The sequence below is a fragment of the Dufourea novaeangliae genome, unplaced genomic scaffold (assembly GCF_001272555.1).
Source record: "Dufourea novaeangliae isolate 0120121106 unplaced genomic scaffold, ASM127255v1 scaffold246, whole genome shotgun sequence".
NCBI lineage: Eukaryota > Metazoa > Arthropoda > Insecta > Hymenoptera > Halictidae > Dufourea > Dufourea novaeangliae.
The window spans coordinates 981,926-1,003,897 of record NW_015374139.1 but is presented as its reverse complement, the minus strand read 5'-3'; the positions used below and the strand labels follow the sequence as shown (position 1 = coordinate 1,003,897).

The 21,972-nt window shown below is 46.5% G+C and overlaps 1 protein-coding gene across 1 annotated transcript in view; it reads right to left on the bottom strand.

The window, feature by feature from the left end:
• Window positions 1-19,229, bottom strand: part of LOC107191305 — an 87,066-nt gene extending 67,837 nt beyond the window's left edge. The window contains 38 exon segments of the mRNA XM_015580303.1: window positions 1,118-1,255; window positions 1,359-1,601; window positions 1,681-2,083; window positions 2,150-2,418; window positions 2,509-2,684; window positions 2,771-2,972; window positions 3,207-3,851; window positions 3,964-4,191; window positions 4,233-4,427; window positions 4,503-4,758; window positions 4,847-5,310; window positions 5,388-5,652; window positions 5,731-5,983; window positions 6,059-6,209; window positions 6,328-6,743; window positions 6,839-7,220; window positions 7,306-7,494; window positions 7,691-9,451; window positions 9,535-9,783; window positions 9,877-10,170; window positions 10,263-10,694; window positions 10,779-11,030; window positions 11,111-11,296; window positions 11,391-11,906; window positions 12,019-12,209; window positions 12,211-12,244; window positions 12,323-12,457; window positions 12,529-12,651; window positions 12,742-12,979; window positions 13,070-13,203; window positions 13,958-14,077; window positions 14,194-14,454; window positions 15,866-16,115; window positions 16,972-17,219; window positions 17,360-17,476; window positions 18,063-18,167; window positions 18,879-19,074; window positions 19,179-19,229. Of these exon segments, the coding sequence (XP_015435789.1) occupies window positions 1,118-1,255; window positions 1,359-1,601; window positions 1,681-2,083; window positions 2,150-2,418; window positions 2,509-2,684; window positions 2,771-2,972; window positions 3,207-3,851; window positions 3,964-4,191; window positions 4,233-4,427; window positions 4,503-4,758; window positions 4,847-5,310; window positions 5,388-5,652; window positions 5,731-5,983; window positions 6,059-6,209; window positions 6,328-6,743; window positions 6,839-7,220; window positions 7,306-7,494; window positions 7,691-9,451; window positions 9,535-9,783; window positions 9,877-10,170; window positions 10,263-10,694; window positions 10,779-11,030; window positions 11,111-11,296; window positions 11,391-11,906; window positions 12,019-12,209; window positions 12,211-12,244; window positions 12,323-12,457; window positions 12,529-12,651; window positions 12,742-12,979; window positions 13,070-13,203; window positions 13,958-14,077; window positions 14,194-14,454; window positions 15,866-16,115; window positions 16,972-17,219; window positions 17,360-17,476; window positions 18,063-18,167; window positions 18,879-19,074; window positions 19,179-19,229 (10,768 nt within the window).
• Between the last annotated feature and the right edge of the window lie 2,743 nt (window positions 19,230-21,972).

The following is a 21,972-nucleotide window of genomic DNA, read 5'->3' as shown; positions in this document are numbered from 1 at the left end:
GGTGGTGGTGGTGGGACAAGAAAAAAAAAGAAAAAAGCATTTATAAGAACTGTGAAAAGAAACTTTCTCACAAATAACATAAACCACATGCTTTCATTGTATTTATAAAATACGGAAACGGTAGGGTAGCTCTGTGAAGAAGTAAAAAAAAAATATATAGAGAACGAACTTCAAAACGCTCTATTTAGACTGAACACAAGAAAACACGATCCTCTCGTCAACTTCCGAGAGATAATATACATATATATATATACACACATATTGTGTGTGTGGTACATACATATATGTGTCTGTATGTATATGTATACACGTAATTGGCAAGCAGCGATATTTACAACACAAGCCCCCACAGATCTCAGAAAATACAGAGGAAAAAATATAATATAACAGGGAATAAAATCCAGCAAAATAACAAGCATGGGTATATGAGAATGTCCCTTTCGCAGTTCCCAATCTGTATTAATCGTTTTAATCCTAGAATCTAAGAAAAACGGATCATCGGCAGCTGTGTTCACTGTAAAATGTGTACCTTTTTGCGTTGCAATCGAAATGCCCGTCTACTAAATTACGAGTCTTTTTTTTTCGTCTTTTTTGTTCTCTATTTGTCTGCGGCATTCGTTTTTTTTTTTCTCGCAATTTCTATGGTTTCCTCAAGACAGATTGGATACTGAAATAAACATTCTACATATGAATAGTTATGTGTGAGACATGTGTGAAAAACGTGTTTCATCTTCCGGACACAATTATGTACAGTATGCCTAACGATGTAGATTATATATGTACAGGTAAAATATGTAAGACCGTTGTCGGGTAAATCCAGTGTTCGTACGTATACATTATATGTATGTCGCGTTGTACGTATACGTGTGAAAAAAAAAAGTAACAATATCCGTTAACCGTGGTCCAATCACATCTGTCTCTCGATTATGTTAACGAGTTCACTGGATTAAATACAATCTATGTATTACTTTCAAGTCCTACGTTCAAGACGATACATGGTTATTCTACTGAACCATGGGGTTCCATCCGAATCGTCAGTATTGCTCGCTAGTCACAAATGCTGTACATTTAAATTAATCGATCTGCCCGGTTAAACAGTTAGTAGGCCGTCTCTTACCTGTCGTGCACTCGATATCCGGGGAACCGCTCGTTCCAGGTGGACACCGACAGACGAATATCGTCGCGTCCCTTATGCATTCCGCGCCCTTTCCGCAGCCGTTCGTGCGACAATCACCTAGACTCTTGTCTATGCTACCTGTGAATATAAATATATACATATAATACGGATGCGTTGCACCGTAACGGAATTACAGCAAAAAAATAATACACACGGTAAATATCATTGTTATGTTACTTACAACCATGCATAGGATCGCCGAACGGGAAGTTCGGTGGACAGTAACATTGCGGTTGGTTCTTGTAGATCCGGCAGGCGGCGTTCAACCCGCAACGAGTGTCCCTGCAGAGCTCTCCTCCGTCGCAGATGCACGCCTGATGCGGGTCCCCTTGACATCCCGGATCGCAAGTGCACTCGAAACCGTTCAGGGTCTCTCTGCACTTTGCGTTCACGCCGCAAGGTCTTCTCAGGCACTGATCACCGCCTGAACGATCGATTCCAAAGAAATCCATATTGTAGAAAAGTATCGACACTTCGATGCGACAGAATTGGAAAAGAAGTACCTTTCTTGCAGTTGATCTTCGGATTTCCATAATGACCAGGTGGACAAGAACATTGAGCCTTCCTGTTCACTACCCTGCATTGCGCGTTGAAGCCACAGACACCGTGTTGCAGACACGGATTCGTGCAAACGCCATCCTCGCTGCAACGTTTGTTCGCCTCGCAGTCGTCGTCCCTATGGCACTCCAGCTGGTAGCATTCTTGACTCGGTTCACCCTGGAAACCCTCCGGACAAAGACACACCGCGCGGTGGTTCGACACGCGACACAGCGCATTAATACCACACGGAGAGCCATTGACGGAGCATGGATCCTCGCATTGTGTATTTATGCAAGACAAGGCCGATGGACAATCGGAGTGGGTACGACAACCGATCAGGCATAATCCTCCGTCGCAAATGTAGCCCTAAAATCGCAAAGAGACCATTCAAGAACCACATTCCTTCCTCTCTAACTTCATCCGTGGTATTACCTTTGGACATGTATTGTTGATGTCACACTTAACGCGACAATTTCCGGTGTGGCAAACCTCTCCGCAGGAACACTGATCTTGATTGTAACAGCTCTTCGTACAGAAACCGATTTCGTCGCATTCGCAGGAGCCATCGCAGGGAATCATAGACTTTACGCAGGTGCTCAACGCGTCGCCGTAATAATTAGCTGGGCAGCTACATTGTGCAACGTGGTTGACCACGCGACAGCCTGCACATTCTCCGCAAGCTTTGCCACCCTCGCAAGGATCTGAAAGAATAAAGGTTAACACATTTCGAAATAGCGAGAAATTGACTCTTCCTCGAATACTTATCAGCTGGAAGTGTACGATCGACATACTTCTGCATTTATTGTTCACGCAAGATTCATCGTTCGGACAGGTGTTATCGCTACGGCAACCGATATCGCACAATCGGTTCTGACAGATCTGATTAGCCACGCAATGATCGTCGCTGTTGCAGATAGCCTTGCAAATCCCTGCGTCGCATCGTTCGTCGCTCAGACAATTAGCGTCGCTGCAAATCCAATTTACGCGCCATGAAAACGTCCACACGAGGAATCCAAACATCGTTGTGTGGTTCGTTATCGTTCATCGTCTTACCTCCTACACGTGGCGTAACAGGATCGGCCGTAACAATTCTGACCGGTCGGACAGTCCAGTTCCGTCGAGCATGGCAGGAACGCCTGTTTGCATCCAATTAGCGGATCTCCGCCTAATGGGGCTGGACAGGCGCATAATTTTTTATGATTCACCACCGAGCACTTGGCGTTCACTCCGCAAGCGTCGGGAACAGAGCATGGATCTAGAAGAACGAAAATAGCGATTACATCAAATACCCGTCAGAAATATTGGTTAGACGTTTTTGATGTTTGTTAAGAACTACGCTCTTCTGGGCTTCTGGACTAAGTGCCGTATACGGTCCACCAATCTTTGCCTTCCCCACTCAGTGGGCCAGATCCTCCAGGAACAATGTATTTATTCTAAAGGCGACGCAACCTGGCTAAAGGCTGCTCACCACAATCTCGAAGCTTCTTACCTTGACATTGGTTATTGATACAAGCGTAATTCTCCTGGCATTCGACGTTCGCGCGGCATCCGACAGCGCAGACCAGTCCTTCGCAGATTTCTCCGCTCCTGCAATCTTCGTCCCGTCTGCATAACGATTTGCAGACACCTGATTGATCGCAACGTTCGTTACTCAAGCAATTCAAGTCCGTGGAGCATACAGGTGTGCAGGTGCCTCCCATGCAAGTCGTTCCAGTCGCACAATCCCTGTTCGCCTGGCATACGGTTCCCGGTGATCTCAAACACGCAACCTTCGCGGTTGGATTCGGTATGAATCCCCCGGGACACGAGCAAGTGGCGCGTTGATTGAACACGGTACATTTCGCGTTCGGTCCGCACGGAGTCGCCTCGCACGGATCGATGCACTTGTTTGTGATGCAGGCCTGATTCGCGTTGCAGTCCTCGTCCGCCCGACAACCGAACGTGCACATGTTGTGCAGGCATATGTGACCGAGGAAACAGTCGTTGTCCAGTCTGCAGGTGAGCAAGCAATTTCCGCGTACGCATTTCTCGTTGAACGCGCACTCGTTGTCGGTCACGCATATCGGCAAGCATACGTTGTCGCGGCAGGTGTTGCCCTCGTTGCAGTCGTTGCTGTCTCTGCAGGACACTGGCACTGGAAGAATGATGATCGTAGTAAAACTCGGAAGAATAATGAGAAATCTATGGAACGCAAAATTGCATGAATGTGTTACGAATAATTCTAAATATATAATTTTTACACATACGCCTCACACACTCCACTTCCGAGTTACCAGTGAACCCAGGTGGGCAACTGCACTGTTTAATATGGCTTCTCACGTTGCACTCGGCATTTATTCCGCAAGCGGCTCGGATGTTACAGGGATCCAAGCATTGTCCGTTTAGACACACGTCCGACAGATTGCATTCCTCGTCCGATTGGCAGGACGCTGGAGGAATTTCAAATTGTGTAATTTCACGGTTGAATAGAGAGACTCGAGCACTGGTTTTTGATTATTTGAGAAAAACGACTCACGTCTACAGATTCCCTCGTAGCAGTAGGTGTTCGGCGAGCACACCGCGGCTGATGAACAAACGACCGGTTTTGGTCGACAGCCTACACTTAGATTGTTTGGATCGCCTTCATAATCGGACCGACACTCACATCTCGCCGCGTGATTGACAGCGACGCAGTCCGCGTTTGTTCCGCATTGGGTTCGCGAGCATACATCTGAAACAACGAAAGATCGTGATCGTTAGATGGTTTACGTTCATCCAGGAATTCGTTCAGATTTTCGATGCATACCGAAACATTTTGGCACGTTGTTGACGCTTATGCACTTAGCACTGAGCGGACAGTCGTGGTCTTGAATACATTCGACCGGTGGTTGACATCCGCCATTGTAGGGATCTCCAACCATTCCTTGCTGACAATGACATTTGTACGAACCTCTGGAATTCTCGCAAACAGATCCTGGGGCGCAAGGTTCGTTCAGGCAGTAATCGATTAGCTGGCATCCTTGAGATGGTTCTCCGGTGTATCCTGGCTGACAAGTGCACACCTGACGGACAAGAATGTCGTTACGAAATATGTCTAATATGAAACAAAGACATTCCGAATATTTAACAAATCATTGGATAAATCGTTACCTGAACATGCCTCTCCGCGGTACAAATAGCATTAACGCCACAAGGATTGTGGGCCAGACAGGCGATCCTGCATTTGTGCGTGTCACAGATCTTCTCCTCGCTGCAGTCGGCATTGATCTCGCACTCGATCGGCTGGCAACCAATTTTATCGTCCTTGGGATTCCCAAAGAATCCACCCTCGCAAGAGCACACGGCTCTATGGTTATCCGCACGGCATTCAGCGTTCCGTCCGCAGAGTACCAAATCACAAGACTTTTGACATTCCGCTTGTCCGATGTTATTCTTGATGCACCGTTCGTCGTAAGAACAATCGTCGTCGGATATACACCGCAGCTCCTGGACACAGATATTATTGTGACAGTACTGGAACTCGGGACAGCTGGAGTTGCTCTTGCATGTAGGTTGACAGAGGCCGTTGATACACAGTTGATCGCCGATACAATCTCTCGTGCTACCACAGAGTGCTGAAAAAATATTCACGAACTCGTAATACATTCGCTAAAAGTAGTAGCTACTACAATTCTTTCGAGTATCCACTGACCTGTGCATATTCCACCGTTGCAGGCTGATCCGGTTGCACATTGAGAATCAGATTTACAGTACTGGACAGGTGTACATCCAAGATTTGGATCACCAGTACCGCCAGGTTGACACGTGCACACTGCGCTGTGATTCAACGGAGAACAATCAGCTCCTTGGCCACAGACGTTCGATAAAGAACAAGGATCGACGCATTTGTGATTGAAACACGCGTCGGATGGACCGCAGTCGCTATGGTAGTTACACTCCAAGTGAACACATTCAGACTGAAATCGAAAGAAATGGTTATTAATACAGCTTGTTATGGTGTAATTTCGATTTGGTGCCGAAAATTCGACACATACGGACGGATTTCCAGTAGTCTGACCAGGACACCTGCAATGAGGCGCATGATCCTCCACGAAGCACTCTGCATTTCGACCGCAAATGTGCGATACATCGCAAGGATTCGTACACCTGTTGTCGATACAGGCTGCAGACATTGGACAATCGAAGTCCGTGAAACAGTCTCCGGGTTGTTTGCAGCCGGACTTGAAAGGATCTCCCACCAATCCGTGAGGACAAACGCAAACGTACGAACCTTCTGTATTCTGACAACTGAAAAAGTAAAAGACGCTATGACACTATTCGTCGTTAGGTGAATGTTACACGAATCCGATCAACTTCACTTACACTGCTGTGGAGTGACAAGGATTCTCTAAACACTCGTTGACATCGATACAAATGTCACCGGCGAGGACAAATCCAGGGTAACATTTGCAAACACCAGCATGGTTTTCAGCTAGACAATTGCCATATCCACAGTTCATTTGGTTGCAAGGACCTATATAATTTAAAAATAGAATCCATTCGCATATACCTATATATATATATATATATATATATATATATATATATATATATATATACAATAGCGTAAATTCAACGATGTTATCACTTACTGCTACACTTGTTGATGTCCTGATTGCAGTATTTATCTGTGGGACAATCGTTATTGGAAAGACATTCGACTCTGAAGCATCCAGAGGCATCACCGATATAGCCAGGTTGACATTGGCAGGCAGCCGTATGATCCACAACGGTACAGACAGTGTTCGATCCACAATTGCCCAAAGAACAAGGATCGGTACAATTGTGATGAATACAGGCTTGCGAATCGGCGCAGTCCGCGTTTATGTTGCATTGATGCGGTATCACGCAACCAGACCCAACAGGATCACCCGCTGTGCCTTGTGGACAGATGCAGCGATAGGATCCATGAAGATTGACGCATTCGGCGCTATCGTGACAAGGATTGTCGTCGCATTCATTGAGGTCCAGGCAGTGTTCAGGTCCTGCGACGAATCCATGACTACATCTGAAGACAACAACAAGAAATATGTAATACACCAATCTCTGAACATTGATAATTGTTGCACGGCATAATTGGATTCAATATACTTGAATTATTACCTGCACTTATTATTAATGCAGACTTCATTGTCCTTGCAGCCAGCATCAGAAGTGCAACCCACTTCGCAGACTCCATCGATGCACAATTCACCCGGCAAGCAATTGCTGTCGCTGTAGCATATCTTGACACAGATGCCATTCTTGCAACGTTCTCCCTGTGCACAGTTGTTCTGTTCGCTGCACTGACACTGACAGAATCCGGAAACACAGACATGTTGACTCGGACAGTCTTGGGCAGCCTCGCAGATACTCGGTACCCTAACACAGCCCTGTTGCGGCGTAGGATTTCCATGGAATCCCAATGGACAAGTACAAGTTGTGGCATGATTGGTACAGCTACAGATTGCGTTTGGCCCGCACACGTCTTTGCTACCACATGGATCTGAACGAAGAAACATGTATCATGTAGTCCTCTGGGTAACTTGAAAATACATATATACATCTTTTCTGTGCTTTTGAAAGGATACCTTGGCACTTATTGTTGATGCAAGATTGCGTAGTAGGACAATTCTTATTACTACGACATCCCAGAATGCATCCCCCGTTCACACAAGCCTGATCCAATTGACATTGACTGTGAGATACACAAGGAATCACACACTTGCTGTTCACACACTTCTCTCCAGACGAACAATCCGTAGCCGCTCTGCACACAGCTGCAATAAAATATTCGTTGTAATAGAAAGAAGGAGAAAAATATTCACGCATGTTACTAATCTCTAGAATACATACTGCATCAAGGTCAAAGTTATCATGTTCACGATTACATTGTTATGATCAAACCAGTAAAATATGAAGCTCCGACAAAACTTTGATGCACAGAAAAGTTAATCACATTGAAATCAGTCTTACCTATACACTGTCCCTCGAGACATACGCTTCCGTCGCAATCAGCGTCAACGACACAATAGCTCGTAGCCCTGATGCATCCATCCTGAGGGCCTTTCGTGGACGGGACGAAGTTGTGAATGCACTTGCAAGTCGGTTGTCCATTGATCACCTCGCAAATGGAATTCGATCCGCATGCATCCTCGCAAGGATTCACGCAACGATGATTATGGCAGATGGAATGAACCGGACAATCCTTAACGCTGGCGCAGTAGCCTTCCGGTTGGCATCCTTTGACGTATGGATCCCCAACGAAATTAGGCGGACACTGACAAACAGGATTGCTCGTGGATCCCGGTACGCAAACCGCCGAATCGTGGCAAGGATTCGGATGACAAGCCTCGAGAGCGACGCACTCCACGTCCGGAACTGGATTCGGACGAAGACCCGGAGGACACTGACAGATCGCGCGATGATCATCCGCGATGCATACAGCGTTCACACCGCAAGCATTCTCGTCACAGGCGTCGTAACAGGTGTGAGTCAACCGATTGCAAAGTTGAGTGGGAGGACAGTCGATATTGTAGACGCAAGGAACGGTACGACATCCTTTTACCATATCGTTAGGATCACCGGCGTAAAGTCCAGGCGGGCACTCGCAATTGGCGACGTGATTTTGAACAACGCACAAAGCATTCGGCCCACAAGAAACAAAGTTACAAACCGGTTGGCAGGTGAGGAGACCTTGATCCGTGCTTCTGCAGGTCTGGTCCTCCGGGCACTCGCTGTCTGTCGAGCAACGATCCTTCTTGGGTGTCTGGCATCCTTGACGATCGTTCGGATTGCCAATGAAACCAGGCAGACACTTGCAACGACCACGGTGTCGTTCGGCCACGCACTGAGAATTTACGGCGCACGTGAAACTACGACAAACGGAGATACACTTCAAGACACCCAGGGGGTCGGGTCTACAAGCCTCGGTGGCGTGGCAGTCATCGTCCGATATACAATCGGGCACCGACGGTTTCTCGCAAGAGGACAATATTGGATTCCACTCGTAACCATCCTGACACTTGCAAGTCGCGTGACCAGGAATTATATCCGGTTCGCATTTCTGATGTGCACCGCAGACCACTCTGCTGCACGGATTCACGCAATCACGAGCGCCGTTATCGAGGACGACGCAGAACGAGCCTTCCTGACAATCGGAATCCCGAGTACAATCAGGTGTAACCGCTGTTTTCGATGGCTGGCAACCTTCTATCAGATTGCTAGGGTTCCCTTGGTACCCGTCGATACACAGACAAGAGGACACGTGATGTTGCGTCACGCACAACGCGTTCGGGCCGCACTGCAGCTTGCTGCAAGCGTCCACGCATTTCCGTACACCTTTGCCAACTTGGAAACAGATCTGTTGGGGCTCGCAGTCCAAATCGTTCGAGCAATGACCGTGCAAATGACAACCTTTGCTAAGATCGTTCGGGTTCCCGCTGTAACCAGGTGGACACACACAAGCTCCATCCTGGCAGACCGATCGAGGACCGCATTTAACATCGCTGCATCGATTTATGCATTTGCCGTGCACGCAGGTGTAGTCGAAAGGACACGGAACCGTCTCGCTGCAAGTGCACGTCGCTGGATCGTTGCACGGGCCGACTTGGACCTGTTGACAACCGACGAACGGGTTACCGAAGAAACCGTCTTTGCAGCGACAGTCGTAGCTGCCAATCGTGTTGATGCAGACCGCGTTACCGCCACACGCGTTCCCGTTGCACTCGTTGATGTCTATATCGGAATGGATGAAAATTATGTATAAAAACTATCATGACACATTTTTCATACAACGACGGGACAACGTGTATACGAACCGAAACATTGAATATACGGATTCCCCGCATATCCAGGAGGACAGAGACAATCGACGGCGTTTGGTCCAGCGTTGCAGTGCGCATCTTTACCGCACAATGCAATGGAACAGTCGGATTTGTCTTGCACTCCACAACCATGATAGGGGTTCCCAGTGGTCCCTGGATTGCAGACGCACTTCGAATCTTGGAAACCATACTCGCAGTGGGCGTTCGAACCGCAATCGGGATCGCAGACAGCAGGTTGAATAGCTAAACAGTTACCAGAAATGATTGTTGACTTGTATATGTATAATTCTATAAAATACAGCTTCATTGTAATTATCAAGACACTGTGCAACTTACGTGGCATGCAAAGCAGATCCGGGTTACCGATGAAGTAAGGATTACAAACGCATTTGTTGGTCGCCGGATCACAAGAGGCTCCTACACCACAAACTATGCCTTCGCACCGACGTTTGCATCTTCCGCTTATGCACACGCTTGGCTCCGCGCACGGAACTTCCGGAGAACAAATATCCGGTAGACACTGCCCACCGGGGAACGGATTACCCATGAATCCCTCTATGCACTTGCAAGTTGGTCCGCTGTAACTCACGATGCACTGCGCTCCAGAGCCACAGACGAACCCATCGCATTCTATGAATTAATTTTTAGACAATTAATCTTTTAATATTTCCTCACGATAAGAAAATTATTCGGATACTCTTAAACGTGATTCAAGTACTCACGAGAAACGCATTCGTTGTTTTTGCCTTCGACGAACCCTATCACGCATCGACACCAAGCGGCGTGCTTATCGGGCTCGCAGTACGCGTTCGGTCCACAGGGTATGTTCTCACAGGGATTCACGCATCCGCCGTTCACGCAGGCGAAAATATTGTCGCAGTCGTCGCTCGAGGAACACTCGTTTTTCACGACGGCAACCCCCGTGCAGCCACCTCCGTACGGATCGCCGACCGTTCCTTTTGGACACTCGCAGATATGATCGCCCTTCGTGTTGAGACAGTAGGCACCGTGTCCACAGGGGTTGTTCGCGCATTCGTTCACGTCCACGCAACCATGCTGAGGATCGCCTTCGTAGCCAGCCTCGCACATGCACCTCGGTGGGTCGCTCGGTGTGCATTTAGCATTGATACCGCACGGGAACCGATCGCAAGGATCTACGATAACAGGAGAACAACTCGACTGAAATAGTAATCGGATCAGTCTACAACAATGGTTTGTAAAATGTAATGAATTCTCACTCTTGCAGAGGTTTCCATCGAGAGCATCGGTGTAAAACGGCGGCGGACAGACGCATTCGCCTGGTTGCACGCATTTCTCGTTCGCTTTGCACTCGTTGTCGCTGGTGCATCTCTTCTGGGCAGGTGAACAGAGACCGTTGTACGGGTCACCACCGTATCCGTGCGGACAGGCACATTGATGGGAGCCTGGCTGATTAATGCATTCCGCTCCGTAGCCGCAAACTTGATGGCCAACGATGCACTCGTTGATGTCTGTGTAAATGATGTCCGGTCAATTGATATATAAATGAGAATACCCGTAATACGATCGAAGCAAACGTTCAAATACGAACCTTCGCAAGAACCATCGGCTTTGGTGGTGTAGCCCTTGGGACAAGCACAATAGCTGACTCCACCGGCGATTGTGATGCATTCAGCACCGCTTGGACATTTCTCGCCCTTGGAACATCCAGCCAACATGCATTTCCCGTTCACGATCTTGTACGGTGGTTGACACTGGCACTCGATACTGTTACATTCTGCAATAACATAGGAATCACGAATAAGTCTAATCAATTTTCACTAGGTATTTCCTTTTCACGATTCATTTCTATAACTTCGTAAACTGTTTACCTTCGCAAAGGGAGAACGGATTCCCATTGAATCCAGGCGGACACTGGCACTCGTAGCTACCCGGTAGATTCTTACAAATCGCGTTGACGCCGCAAGCGGGCTTCTCCCTGAGCTCCATACACTCGTTGATGTCCCTGCATTTGCCGGTCTCGTGATCCCGTGTGTATCCCCGTTGGCAAATGCACACGCTGCTGCCCACGAATTCATCCTTGATGCATTGTTCCCCGGCTGGACAGGGTGTGCTCGGCCCGCACACGTGTGGAGCTTTCGATTCCTGGCAGCCACCGCTGTACGGATCGCCGGTGGTACCGCTCGGGCACTGACACGAGAAAGAGCCAGGCTCGTTGTTACAAATCGCACCCTGCGGGCACGGATTGATCGCGCACTCGTCGATGTCCCGGCAGCCACCCTTCACGCCAGGCTTTCCTGTGTAGCCGTTGCGACAGAGACAGGTCGCGACATCGTTCGAGAGCATGCAGTGAGCATTCGGCCCGCAAGACAGATCCTCGCATGGATCTAGAATTCGAAAAATGAAAAAAGTAAATCGTTGTATTTCCAGAAATTCTTTTAACCGAGTGTAGAGTTTTGTGTAATCTCAGAATCTTAAAAAGCTAGAAAGAATACTCACGTCTACAATCGTTTCCAACGTTCGGCTCGGGACAGAGACACCTTTTTTGTGGATCGCAAATGGCGTTCCCGGGACAGTCACCGTCAACGTCGCAGGTGACTATGCCCACGCACTTGATATAAGGATCGGGATCCGGTATAGTCCCCTCGGGACAGACACACGTATATGAACCTTCCGCGTTCAAGCATGTGGCACCGTGCGTCGTGTCTCGTGCACTCGTCTAGGTCTACAAATTTAATCAAAAAGGATGTTTTAGGAACAGTAGAACCCTTCAAATTTAAAAAGCTACACGCGAGTATGTTACCCATGCACTGCTTGAAGGCGTTCCCGGAATATCCCGGCTTGCACTGACAGCCAAAGCCTCCTAAAGTGTTGGTACAGATCGCATTCTTCCCACAGCGTCCCGATGGTCCGTTCACCGCGTCGCACTCGTTTATATCTAATATCATAGAAGCAGCTCTCGAATTGTCCTCGCAAAAACAAAAGGTTATTTTTCTTCAACTCGCTTACCAACACATCCAGCCGCGATATCGTTCGGATTGAAGGTCCAGCCGTCTTCGCAGATACAATATGCCTCGTGGCCGTCGGCCTTGCAGTACGCGTGGTCCCCACAGGTCACCTCGTCGCAAGGCGCTATTAAATAAAAACGAAGTTATTCTTGATGTACTTCAACGTCTAGCAAACAGCGATTGTAAACAGTGAGATTAATTCGCATTGATTTACCTTTGCAGGGTATATGCGGCGGCGTTCCAACGAAACCCGACTCACACTCGCATTGGTAGCTTCCCCTTGTGTTCGAGCAAATTGACGAAGGCCCGCAGGGATTCGAGAGACACTCGTCGAGATCCACGCATTCAGCACCCACGGCCTTGAAGCCGTTCTTGCAGAAGCATTGGCCCTCGATGCACTCGGCGTTGTTCACGCAGTCAAAGTTCGATTTGCAGAGAGTGGTCACGTCGGTCTACGAGGATTGTATCGGAAACGAAAGAATTAGTCCTTCGAATACCAAAGACTCGAAGTGCAATGGAAATATTATATGATTTTTTTTTACCTGTTCACAAGCGACTGTCGGACTGGGGTTGGCACTGTACCCCGATGGACAGACGCAGGTGTAACCGGGATCCGCGTTCTTGCAGATCGCATACTTTCCGCAAGGATTCTCCAACGCCGTGCATTCATCGATATCTGATCGGTATCATAAAAATTGATATTACCGAAAGAATACATGGATGTTAATGAAAATGTGTGACATTCTTTCACAGGAGCGGTTCTACACGACAAATTAAGATTTACCGTTCAGACGGACTTGAATCTTTTTTTCTGAATTCTGACAAAAAGTCGTGATTTTCTAGAAACCACCCAGTGAAAGTGTGCCCACATTCAACACCCTGTGTATACCTACTGAACAACTTTACCCGCATAACCAATCGAATACTCTATTAATATTTTTACGATTAATAATTCTCGACACCAAAAAACATTGTATAAGAGTGGATCTCGCCGGCCAATGGTTAGCACTGCAAGACGCTACGTCATTAGTACGTCATTACCATGTGACTAATCTGTTACCGCTGTATCTCATTTGATCCCGTGTGTCCCGTTCGCTCTTCTCGTCACCAGCGAATTTGATTCGCCGTCAACTTATGAGCCCCAACCATACGTTACCGGTTAATTTCGTATACAGTGGACTCTTACGATATTGCCACGCGAGGGCACTTCCCCTGCACACGTACTTTCACGCGCACGAAGTCGGGCTACGACGGCGGAACATTTGTTGAACTGTTTCTCCGAGAATCTTACTCTCCGACAGCCCCGGTCATGGCTATATCGTAAGAGTCCACTTTCTAGCACCCTGTTAGGAAATACTTAAAAAATTACAGGGGTGAAGAGAGACAAAAAGAGAGAAAGGGTGAATATGAAAGATCCGAGTGTAGCTAACCGCTGCATCCCTTAAACGGATCACCGGTGTAGTCCTGCTTGCAGCTGCACACGAAGCTGCCGATCGTGTCGGTGCACTCGGCGTTCTCGCCGCAAGGGTTTCGCTCGCATTCGTTCACGTCTGTTAATCAACACGGTTAATCGCACGGTGAGTAATTTATTAATGATTCTAATACACCAAGGGCGTATTAACCAAGGAAGTGTTACTGAGCATAAGGGGGGTGGAGCGAGACTGACTTTCGCATAACGTTAGTCCTTGACCGATGAAACCCTGCGGGCAGATGCACTTGTACGATCCGGGGACGTTGATGCATCTTGCGTTCGCCGCACATGCGTCCGTCTGCTGACCAACGCACTCGTTCACGTCGACGCAACCCTGGCGGTCCGGGTCCATCTGATAGCCGGGCCGGCATCTGCACTCGAAACTACCCTCCGTGTTCACGCAATCGGCGTCGGTGCCGCACAGTGAGCTGCCGCCATCTTCGCACTCGTTTACATCTGTTAGTGACGGGTTAGTGGTTACGTGTTACTAGAGGTATGTACAGTGTTCGCACTACAAATTCAACTTTTTGCAAATCAAATTTTGACCATTTTGCAAGTTGACTTTTTTCTACAATATTGTTTTCTTAAGCTTGTGCAATAGTAATTACTAATTACCCATTCATTATGTAGGGTAAATACACCAATGAATAAACACTTAAGAGATTTTTCAATTATTAAAGTCGAATTTTAAATAATACTGTAAATGAATATTTGGCACACAAAAATTGAGTTTTTTAATATCTGTACCTTTTTGTAACGTATAGATTTCAATTTGGGAAATTGAAGAAATGTTTAATAATCAAATTAAGAAGAAAAAATACCGATGTAATCATTTGCTTAGTTTAATAACTTAATTTACGTGTTTTAAGTGCATAATGCTCATTCATTGGTACGTGTTCGTTTAGTGGTGCATCCACCCTATACATAATTATTTGTGTGTTAACAAACGAGAAACTATAAACTCATATCTAAGCGTTTCTTGTTACTCAAATTACCAGAAAGATAACTGGATCATTGATTGTTGGGCGGATAATTTTGGTAAGCTGTGGTTGGAAATTTTAGTTGTAAGTGCATTTTTTAACATGTTCTTTCATTACTTTTTATTTCAGAAATTACAAAAGATCAAATTTCATTTGAGAAAGTATGAATTTCATTTGCAAAAAGGTGAACTTGATTGGCAAGACGAATTTCGAGTACAAACACTGTATCTCGATCAATCGCCTTCTCGTTAATCGTGTGTTATCCCAGAGGCGCTCCTGTCACGCCGGAACGCGTTTCCCGGTTACCGTACGCAATAATTGTGCGCGTGCTTTTGATTGTTAACACGAACAGATATTATTAACGAAGCGTGGACACTGTTATTCGATAAGCGATTCGGGTCTGGGAATTCAAACGATTCCGCGTAATGAATTCTTCTTCATGCTTAACTTACCGTCTTACGAATACTACACACAGGTAAGAGAGGTATTTCGTACATCGGGTTTGTATCAGGTCATACGGAAAGTAACGTACCGTTTCAAAACGTAAAATTGCAATTTTTGTCTTGTTTTATACAAACGAATGCAGTCTCCACTTCCCTGTACAGCTTCTTACTTCTGCTTGTAACATATGTACTTGCATGTTCGATAAGTATCCTAATGCTTATGCACAGGAGTGTATACGAAATGTGTGCTCGACGGCAGTATACATACATACATATAATCTTCACCGTATGAACCGATCTTCCATTACCTTTAATAATATTGGTACGAAAAATACACTGGGACCGAAAAACTGCACGAATTTTCCAGACGACCTAACAAAATTGCGCGCGCGTATGGTCGTCTACCATGTATCGTTTCGGACAATTAGTCATTTTCTTACTCACCGTGACAACCTATCCAAGGATCGCCGCTCATTCCTTCCGGGCAAGCGCAACGGAAACCGCCGTGCACATTTGTGCAGTGAGCTGAACGGCCGCAAGGGCTGCGCAGGCACTCGTCTATGTCCACGCATTCTTCCTCGGGATTGCCGTTATAGCCCTCCGGGCACTCACACTTATGGCCACCGGGTAAATTCACGCATAGAGCACCCCTTCCGCAGGCACCCGCGTAATCGCATTCGTTTATGTCGATACACTGAGAGTCACAAAATCGTAATCGATCACAACCAGCTCCTGAGAAACTAAATTATATCTGCTAGAAAGAATTAGGGAATCGCTACTGCGGACGGTCTTGTTGCATTAACTATGCAAGGTAAACAAAACAAGCGCTACAGAGGTTTGCTAAATTGATATCTTTGAAAACGAAGCCGCTGGGGCGTATTACATTACTCTCGCTTGACTGGTTCCAAGGAGAAGCCGCCTAGTGCTTGTAACAGGGATGACGCGCGGGTATTTAACCTGGGGCTGCTTCGCGAACATTTATCAAGACTTTCTCAATTTTCTACTTATCTACACTGACGTGCAAACTCGGCTGTCGCCAAGGGAAAATGTGGTAGAGAGATAATGGCCTCCTACCTCTTGGTATCGGGAATTACTGAAATTTATGCCAAATTGATATTCGATTTAACATTTATTTCAGTATTTAAAATTGATTTACCAAGTAAAAGGAGGCTCTTATCCCTACGTCACTTTTTCCCGTAGAGGATTGTTGAGTTTGCTCGTGTGGGTGCAGTGTTTTTGCGTGGGTTTCTTTGAAAATTTTATTCCATATTAATCTCATATATTTCCTTCCAGTTTATGTCGGTAACACCATTGGAAAAATCTCAAGTTTTCCCTGGTAATACCGTCCAGAGCTCTCAGGACTAGGGAAGAACGAGCACTTATGAAGGATATTTACTTCTGAAGAACGGGACAGTACTCCTACGGCATTTCTGAGTAGAAAAGTAACTGTATGAATAGAATGGGTCACATTTGCCCCGCCATATGTAGTTCGTCGCGCCTCTGCTTTAATTGTTTCGAGCAGCGTACATTCGGACGATAATTCTACTCACACTGTCGTATGGGTCTCCCTTGAAGCCATCTTGGCACGCGCAGGTATAGTTTCCAGGTGTATTCCGACAGACCGTGTTCTCCGCGCAAGCGCCAGGAATAGCGCACTCGTTCACGTCCTCGCAGTGTACCTCCCCGTTGCCAATGTATCCCGATTTGCATTTGCATAGGAAGTTCGAGGGCAGGTTGCAGCACTCGGCGTTCTCCACGCATCTCGCGGCGAGGATCGGGTTATCGCACTCGTTGATATCTGCGGAAATCGCGTGTGTGTAGGGGACCGGGTGACAGACAAGAAGAAGAAAAAGAACAAGCAGAAGAAGAAGAAGAAGAGGGGGAGGAGGAACAGGCTTGGACCAAATAAACCGTGAAGAAAAAGGAATCGTCGCATACCTTCGCAATGGAAACCGTCGCCTTGGTAGCCAGGGAAACAGGAACATTGAAAGCTACCGAGGGTATTCGTGCAATGCGCGAATATATCACAGGGTCGGTACTTGCACTCGTTCTCGTCTAAAACGTTATTATAACATTCGCGTTAACCGATGATTATAGTCGATTTGGGTAGAGATGGACACGAGGCGTGAAACGGTGCCGGGTTATGTCTGGGTTTAATGCTCCTTCAAGAAGAAATCATCGATAAAGAGATAAAGAGATAAAGAGAGATAAAAATGGACGGGGCAGTTGGGTAACACGAGAAATCCTCTGATTCGGCTACAGGATCAGAGTAATGTAAAGTCAAAGAAGGAGGGGATCAAGAGAATATACTCTTGTTTGTTCGGTCGTTATTTCTCTTGTATCTGGCGTCCATTACACGCACCCGTCTTCACGCCTCGGTTAATTTACGCGAATTACAAACTCGTGACTTCCTTCTCCGTGGATTAACACTAGAACTACCAGCATTGAATGTATACTAAATCAAATTGTATAATCTAATAGTATACAGAATGTACGTTTAAAAACCAACATAAATCCCATCAAAAGCACCATTGTAATTTAAGTAATGGTAAAATAGTAAATCTGTAATCCATCATTTTGATGGATTTAGTAGTTCTAGGGTTAGACCCATCCTCATTCTAACAAGAATAGATATACCAACCTGGCACCTGGCAATTGCAACCACCGAAACCGTCGTTGCAGTGACAAACCGAATCCAAGCACACGCCGTTCAGGCACCTGGTCCCGTCCTCTTTCGTGCAGTCATCTAATCGTGACGAAAACAAAGGAGAAGAAACAATCACAATGCCTCGTCGTGGGTAAACGATCGAGAATACAATACCCCTTAGTCATCGACAAGCGACTACCGATGGAATAAAACTCTGTTCGATATTACGATGAGTAATTCGTTTCCGAGGGATTACGTAACAGCACCGAGCGGGGAAGGTCGATTACGGAAACCGAATGAAAATCAATGTCGTCGATCAATCCAGCCGCAGGGACACGCGTCGACGACGACGCCGTTGGTATAATCGATACGTGTGACGAGAGACCACGGTTACGCGTCGATGATGTAGGTACTACTATACCGTCCACGATTTCACGCGGCTCTCGAAGTTGATCCGTTTGAGGGGCGTAACGACACCGGGAACAACGGAATGGCGTAAAGAAAAATATATATGAAAAAAATTACCATTGCAGAAAATATTCTTCTGCAACGTATTCGTCCTTTGACACTATTTGAATTGCATACAACATACTTTTTATATAATCAGAACCGAAGGAGATGATATTTATCATCCGGTGGACCACTCTGTATATGAACTGGTCAAGAGGTTGGTAACGGTTAACGGGACCAAGGAACACGACAATAAACAGGGGAAACAATTTTTTCCGTCCGCCGTGCGACCCGGTCACAGGAGGATGCGTTCTGTTCCTACGTCGTTGCCTTTTTCTGGTGCATCCTTGCGCGACTCACCTGTGCACTTCAGTCTGTCACGTTGCTCGTCCGTGCCCTGGTAACAGTCGACATTGTGGTCGCACAGTTTGGACAGCTCTAGGAGCTGCAGAACGTCCGTCGACTCGTTCACCTGGCAGCCGAAGTAGCCATCCTCGAGGTTCAGGAAGAACACTTCTCGCCTGGGTCCGCGGCCGAGTCCTCTGAGTGATTCGGCCTGGCGGGGTGTGATTAAAAAATAAAGCGTATCAAAATCATATTTTGCTGGTAACTGTGCAAACAGCGTGTATTAAACTGTGTGAACAGTTATCGAGTACTTACTGGACACAAGTATAGAAGTATCCACACCACCAACGGCCATAGATGTTTCATCTTGGCTGCAACAAACAAAGATCGATTACACAATCTCCCACACGTCATAAAACATAGAACAATTTCGTCGATTCGACGAAGCCCCGAAATGTACACGGTTGAAATTCCGATTATCTTTACAACGCAAACACATACACACACCCGTCGTCTTCTTTTTTCGACGATTTCCTGAATTACGCTCGTCCAATTACATGATCCTCTTCCGTGAAGCCGTGTCTCGCTCGACTGATCGCTCTTCGCGAGCTCAGCAAACAGTCGCGCGGCGTAATAAAATTTTTGGAATCGCTCGTGCACGACCAACGTCCACTGAAGAAGAAAAAAAAACCCTCGACCTGTTCTAAAGAAGAAAACGGACTTCTCTGTGGCATGAATCCCCGTGAATACTCCCACCCGGCGAATCCGTGGATCGTAGTAAGAAACAGGAGCTCTGCTCCTCGTGTTTGCCCCCCGTAAAATCATGTGAACCGTTGCAGAGAGGCACCTGTGACGACTGGACGGTGCCGCGCTGGGGGTATTCGCGAACCCTTCACGAACCAACACCTCGAACCTACCTAACTGTATCGGCTTACCTTGGGCCCTGGGACCTAAAAACCCAATTTCCTGGTTACATGGTGTTTTGAAACTCAAGAAGCTTCTCTCGGCCGGTGTAAGCGAGAAGAATATGTCACACAAAGCCGATGCGGTGGAGTTAAGAGGAGTAGAACAGATATTGCACTCGTTTCATTCCATTTTTTCTACTACTCCTTTTTTTCCTCGAACATTCACGATCTTCGACGAACCATCAAGAGCCTCCACACCTGGATCCGGAAGCATAATTTTCAAGAGACACACCAGTGTCACGCGATTCGCGGGAAGGGGTCTTTACATAGCCAGACAGTTTATTACGAACGTTCAAACAGACGTATGGTATAGCATAAAACCAGTGGAGACGCGTCCGTAGAATAAGTTAGGGCCTGGTGATCAACCACCACGAGGCGAAATGTTAACGACTGTGTACCCCCGCGAGTAGAGAAGGTGGAAGAGGATTCCTCGAGAAGGAATCAAGCAGGATGGAACGATCGTGAACGAATGAGAGCGAGTGTAGCTCGGCGGAACGTCGATGTGAAAAAGAAAAGGACAATTAGGAAAACGAGCGGGAGGAACGTGGAGAGTCAGGAAAAACGACGGTGGAGTAGGAGGAGGAGGAGCGAAGCGCGGATCGAAAGGAAGGAAAAAGGAAGAAGATTGCAAAGGGAAAAGTGTTGAAGGGGGAACGAGAACCACGGGAGTCTAGAAGGAGACAAGAACGATGGAACAAAGTGAAGAGTGGCGGAACGACAAGGGACGAACGAAAGAGGCAAAACCAGGAGTAACGATTGCCATTCAATTCTCTCGCTACCAGGACTTCGAGCTCGATTTATCTCCTTGATTTTGAGAAAAAAAATTATTAACAGATGGGAACGCAAAAAATAGACTTGAAGGCTCAAATCTGTCCTTGCACCGTTCTAAAACATTTTTAACCCTTTAACTAGGGCTGTCGGCAATGAGTGATTTTCGATTCTTTTGCGAGATTCCATCGGTTCTATTCAGGTGTTTTGTTGTCTGAAGTTCCGCTACAGAGTTATTTATTTATCTTGCATGGGTACTTGTTTGTCGGCTTTAAAGGTGAAGTAAATCATATGTTCATGTAAGGTAAACCAACCAGTAAAAGACTGAATTGCTGAATTTGTGGCCGTTTCAGATTAATACTTGAATGTATTTATTTATAACAACGAAACAGCTCTTGAAATTGCCATTGCATTTACTTTTCTTGAAATTTTTATAAAAATGATTACTTATTCTTGTCATGATTTAAAAGAATATTAAATTAATAAAGTACAAAACGTGTAAAATCCCAGTAAATGACTGTTACATTTCTAAAATATTTTTTCATAAGAATTGTACTTAGTAAAGTTTGCTTAACACGTTACACTAAGAATACGAGATATTAAAAGTGCAACTACGCTCCATTTATAAACATTTAATAATTTTCAATTTTTATGCAGTCGATTACTGGTTGGTTCATCCTACCTATACCTTTCTTGAACATGATACCCGTGTAGTTAAAAGGGCTAAAATGAAGGACACATGAATTGAAATTGAAATTCAAGATGCACGAAACATTATTCCACTGAAAAATCGAAAGATTCGTTCGATTTAATGGAATTTATACACCGCGCAGTCACGTTGAGCCAGTCGTTCACTAACGAGCGCAGAAACGATGGGAGAGCAAGAGAGAGAGAGGGACGGAGCGGGAAAGAAGACGCGGAGGAACGTAATAAAGGAGGGCGTGCGAGTACGATGCACCTGTGGCCCTCCTGCCCCTTCAGCCGACAGCTTGCACCGACCACCAGTTGCCTGCTTGTACCCCCTTAACTCCTCGACCAACTACACCAAGAGCCTAGACAGCTGGTCGATCCGGCTAGACCAGTCAGTCAGTCGGTTGTTTGTCCTTGGAAACGGAATTTTCGTCACGGAAATTGGCCACCCCTCGCCTCGCTCGGGGTCCCACCCCGACCACCAATTTCAGATGCGTCGGATACATATCGTCCGGTTTCCGCAAAACTTCCATGCGAAACACGCTCGCGGAAGCGGTCCCAAACGACGCACACGGCGCGGCGGCTGGTGGTGAATTTTGAGCGAGCGATTCTGGAATTCCATCCGTTATCGTCCAATCGACTATCTTGTCGGGAACCCATTGTAAGAGAAATACACACTATTGAAA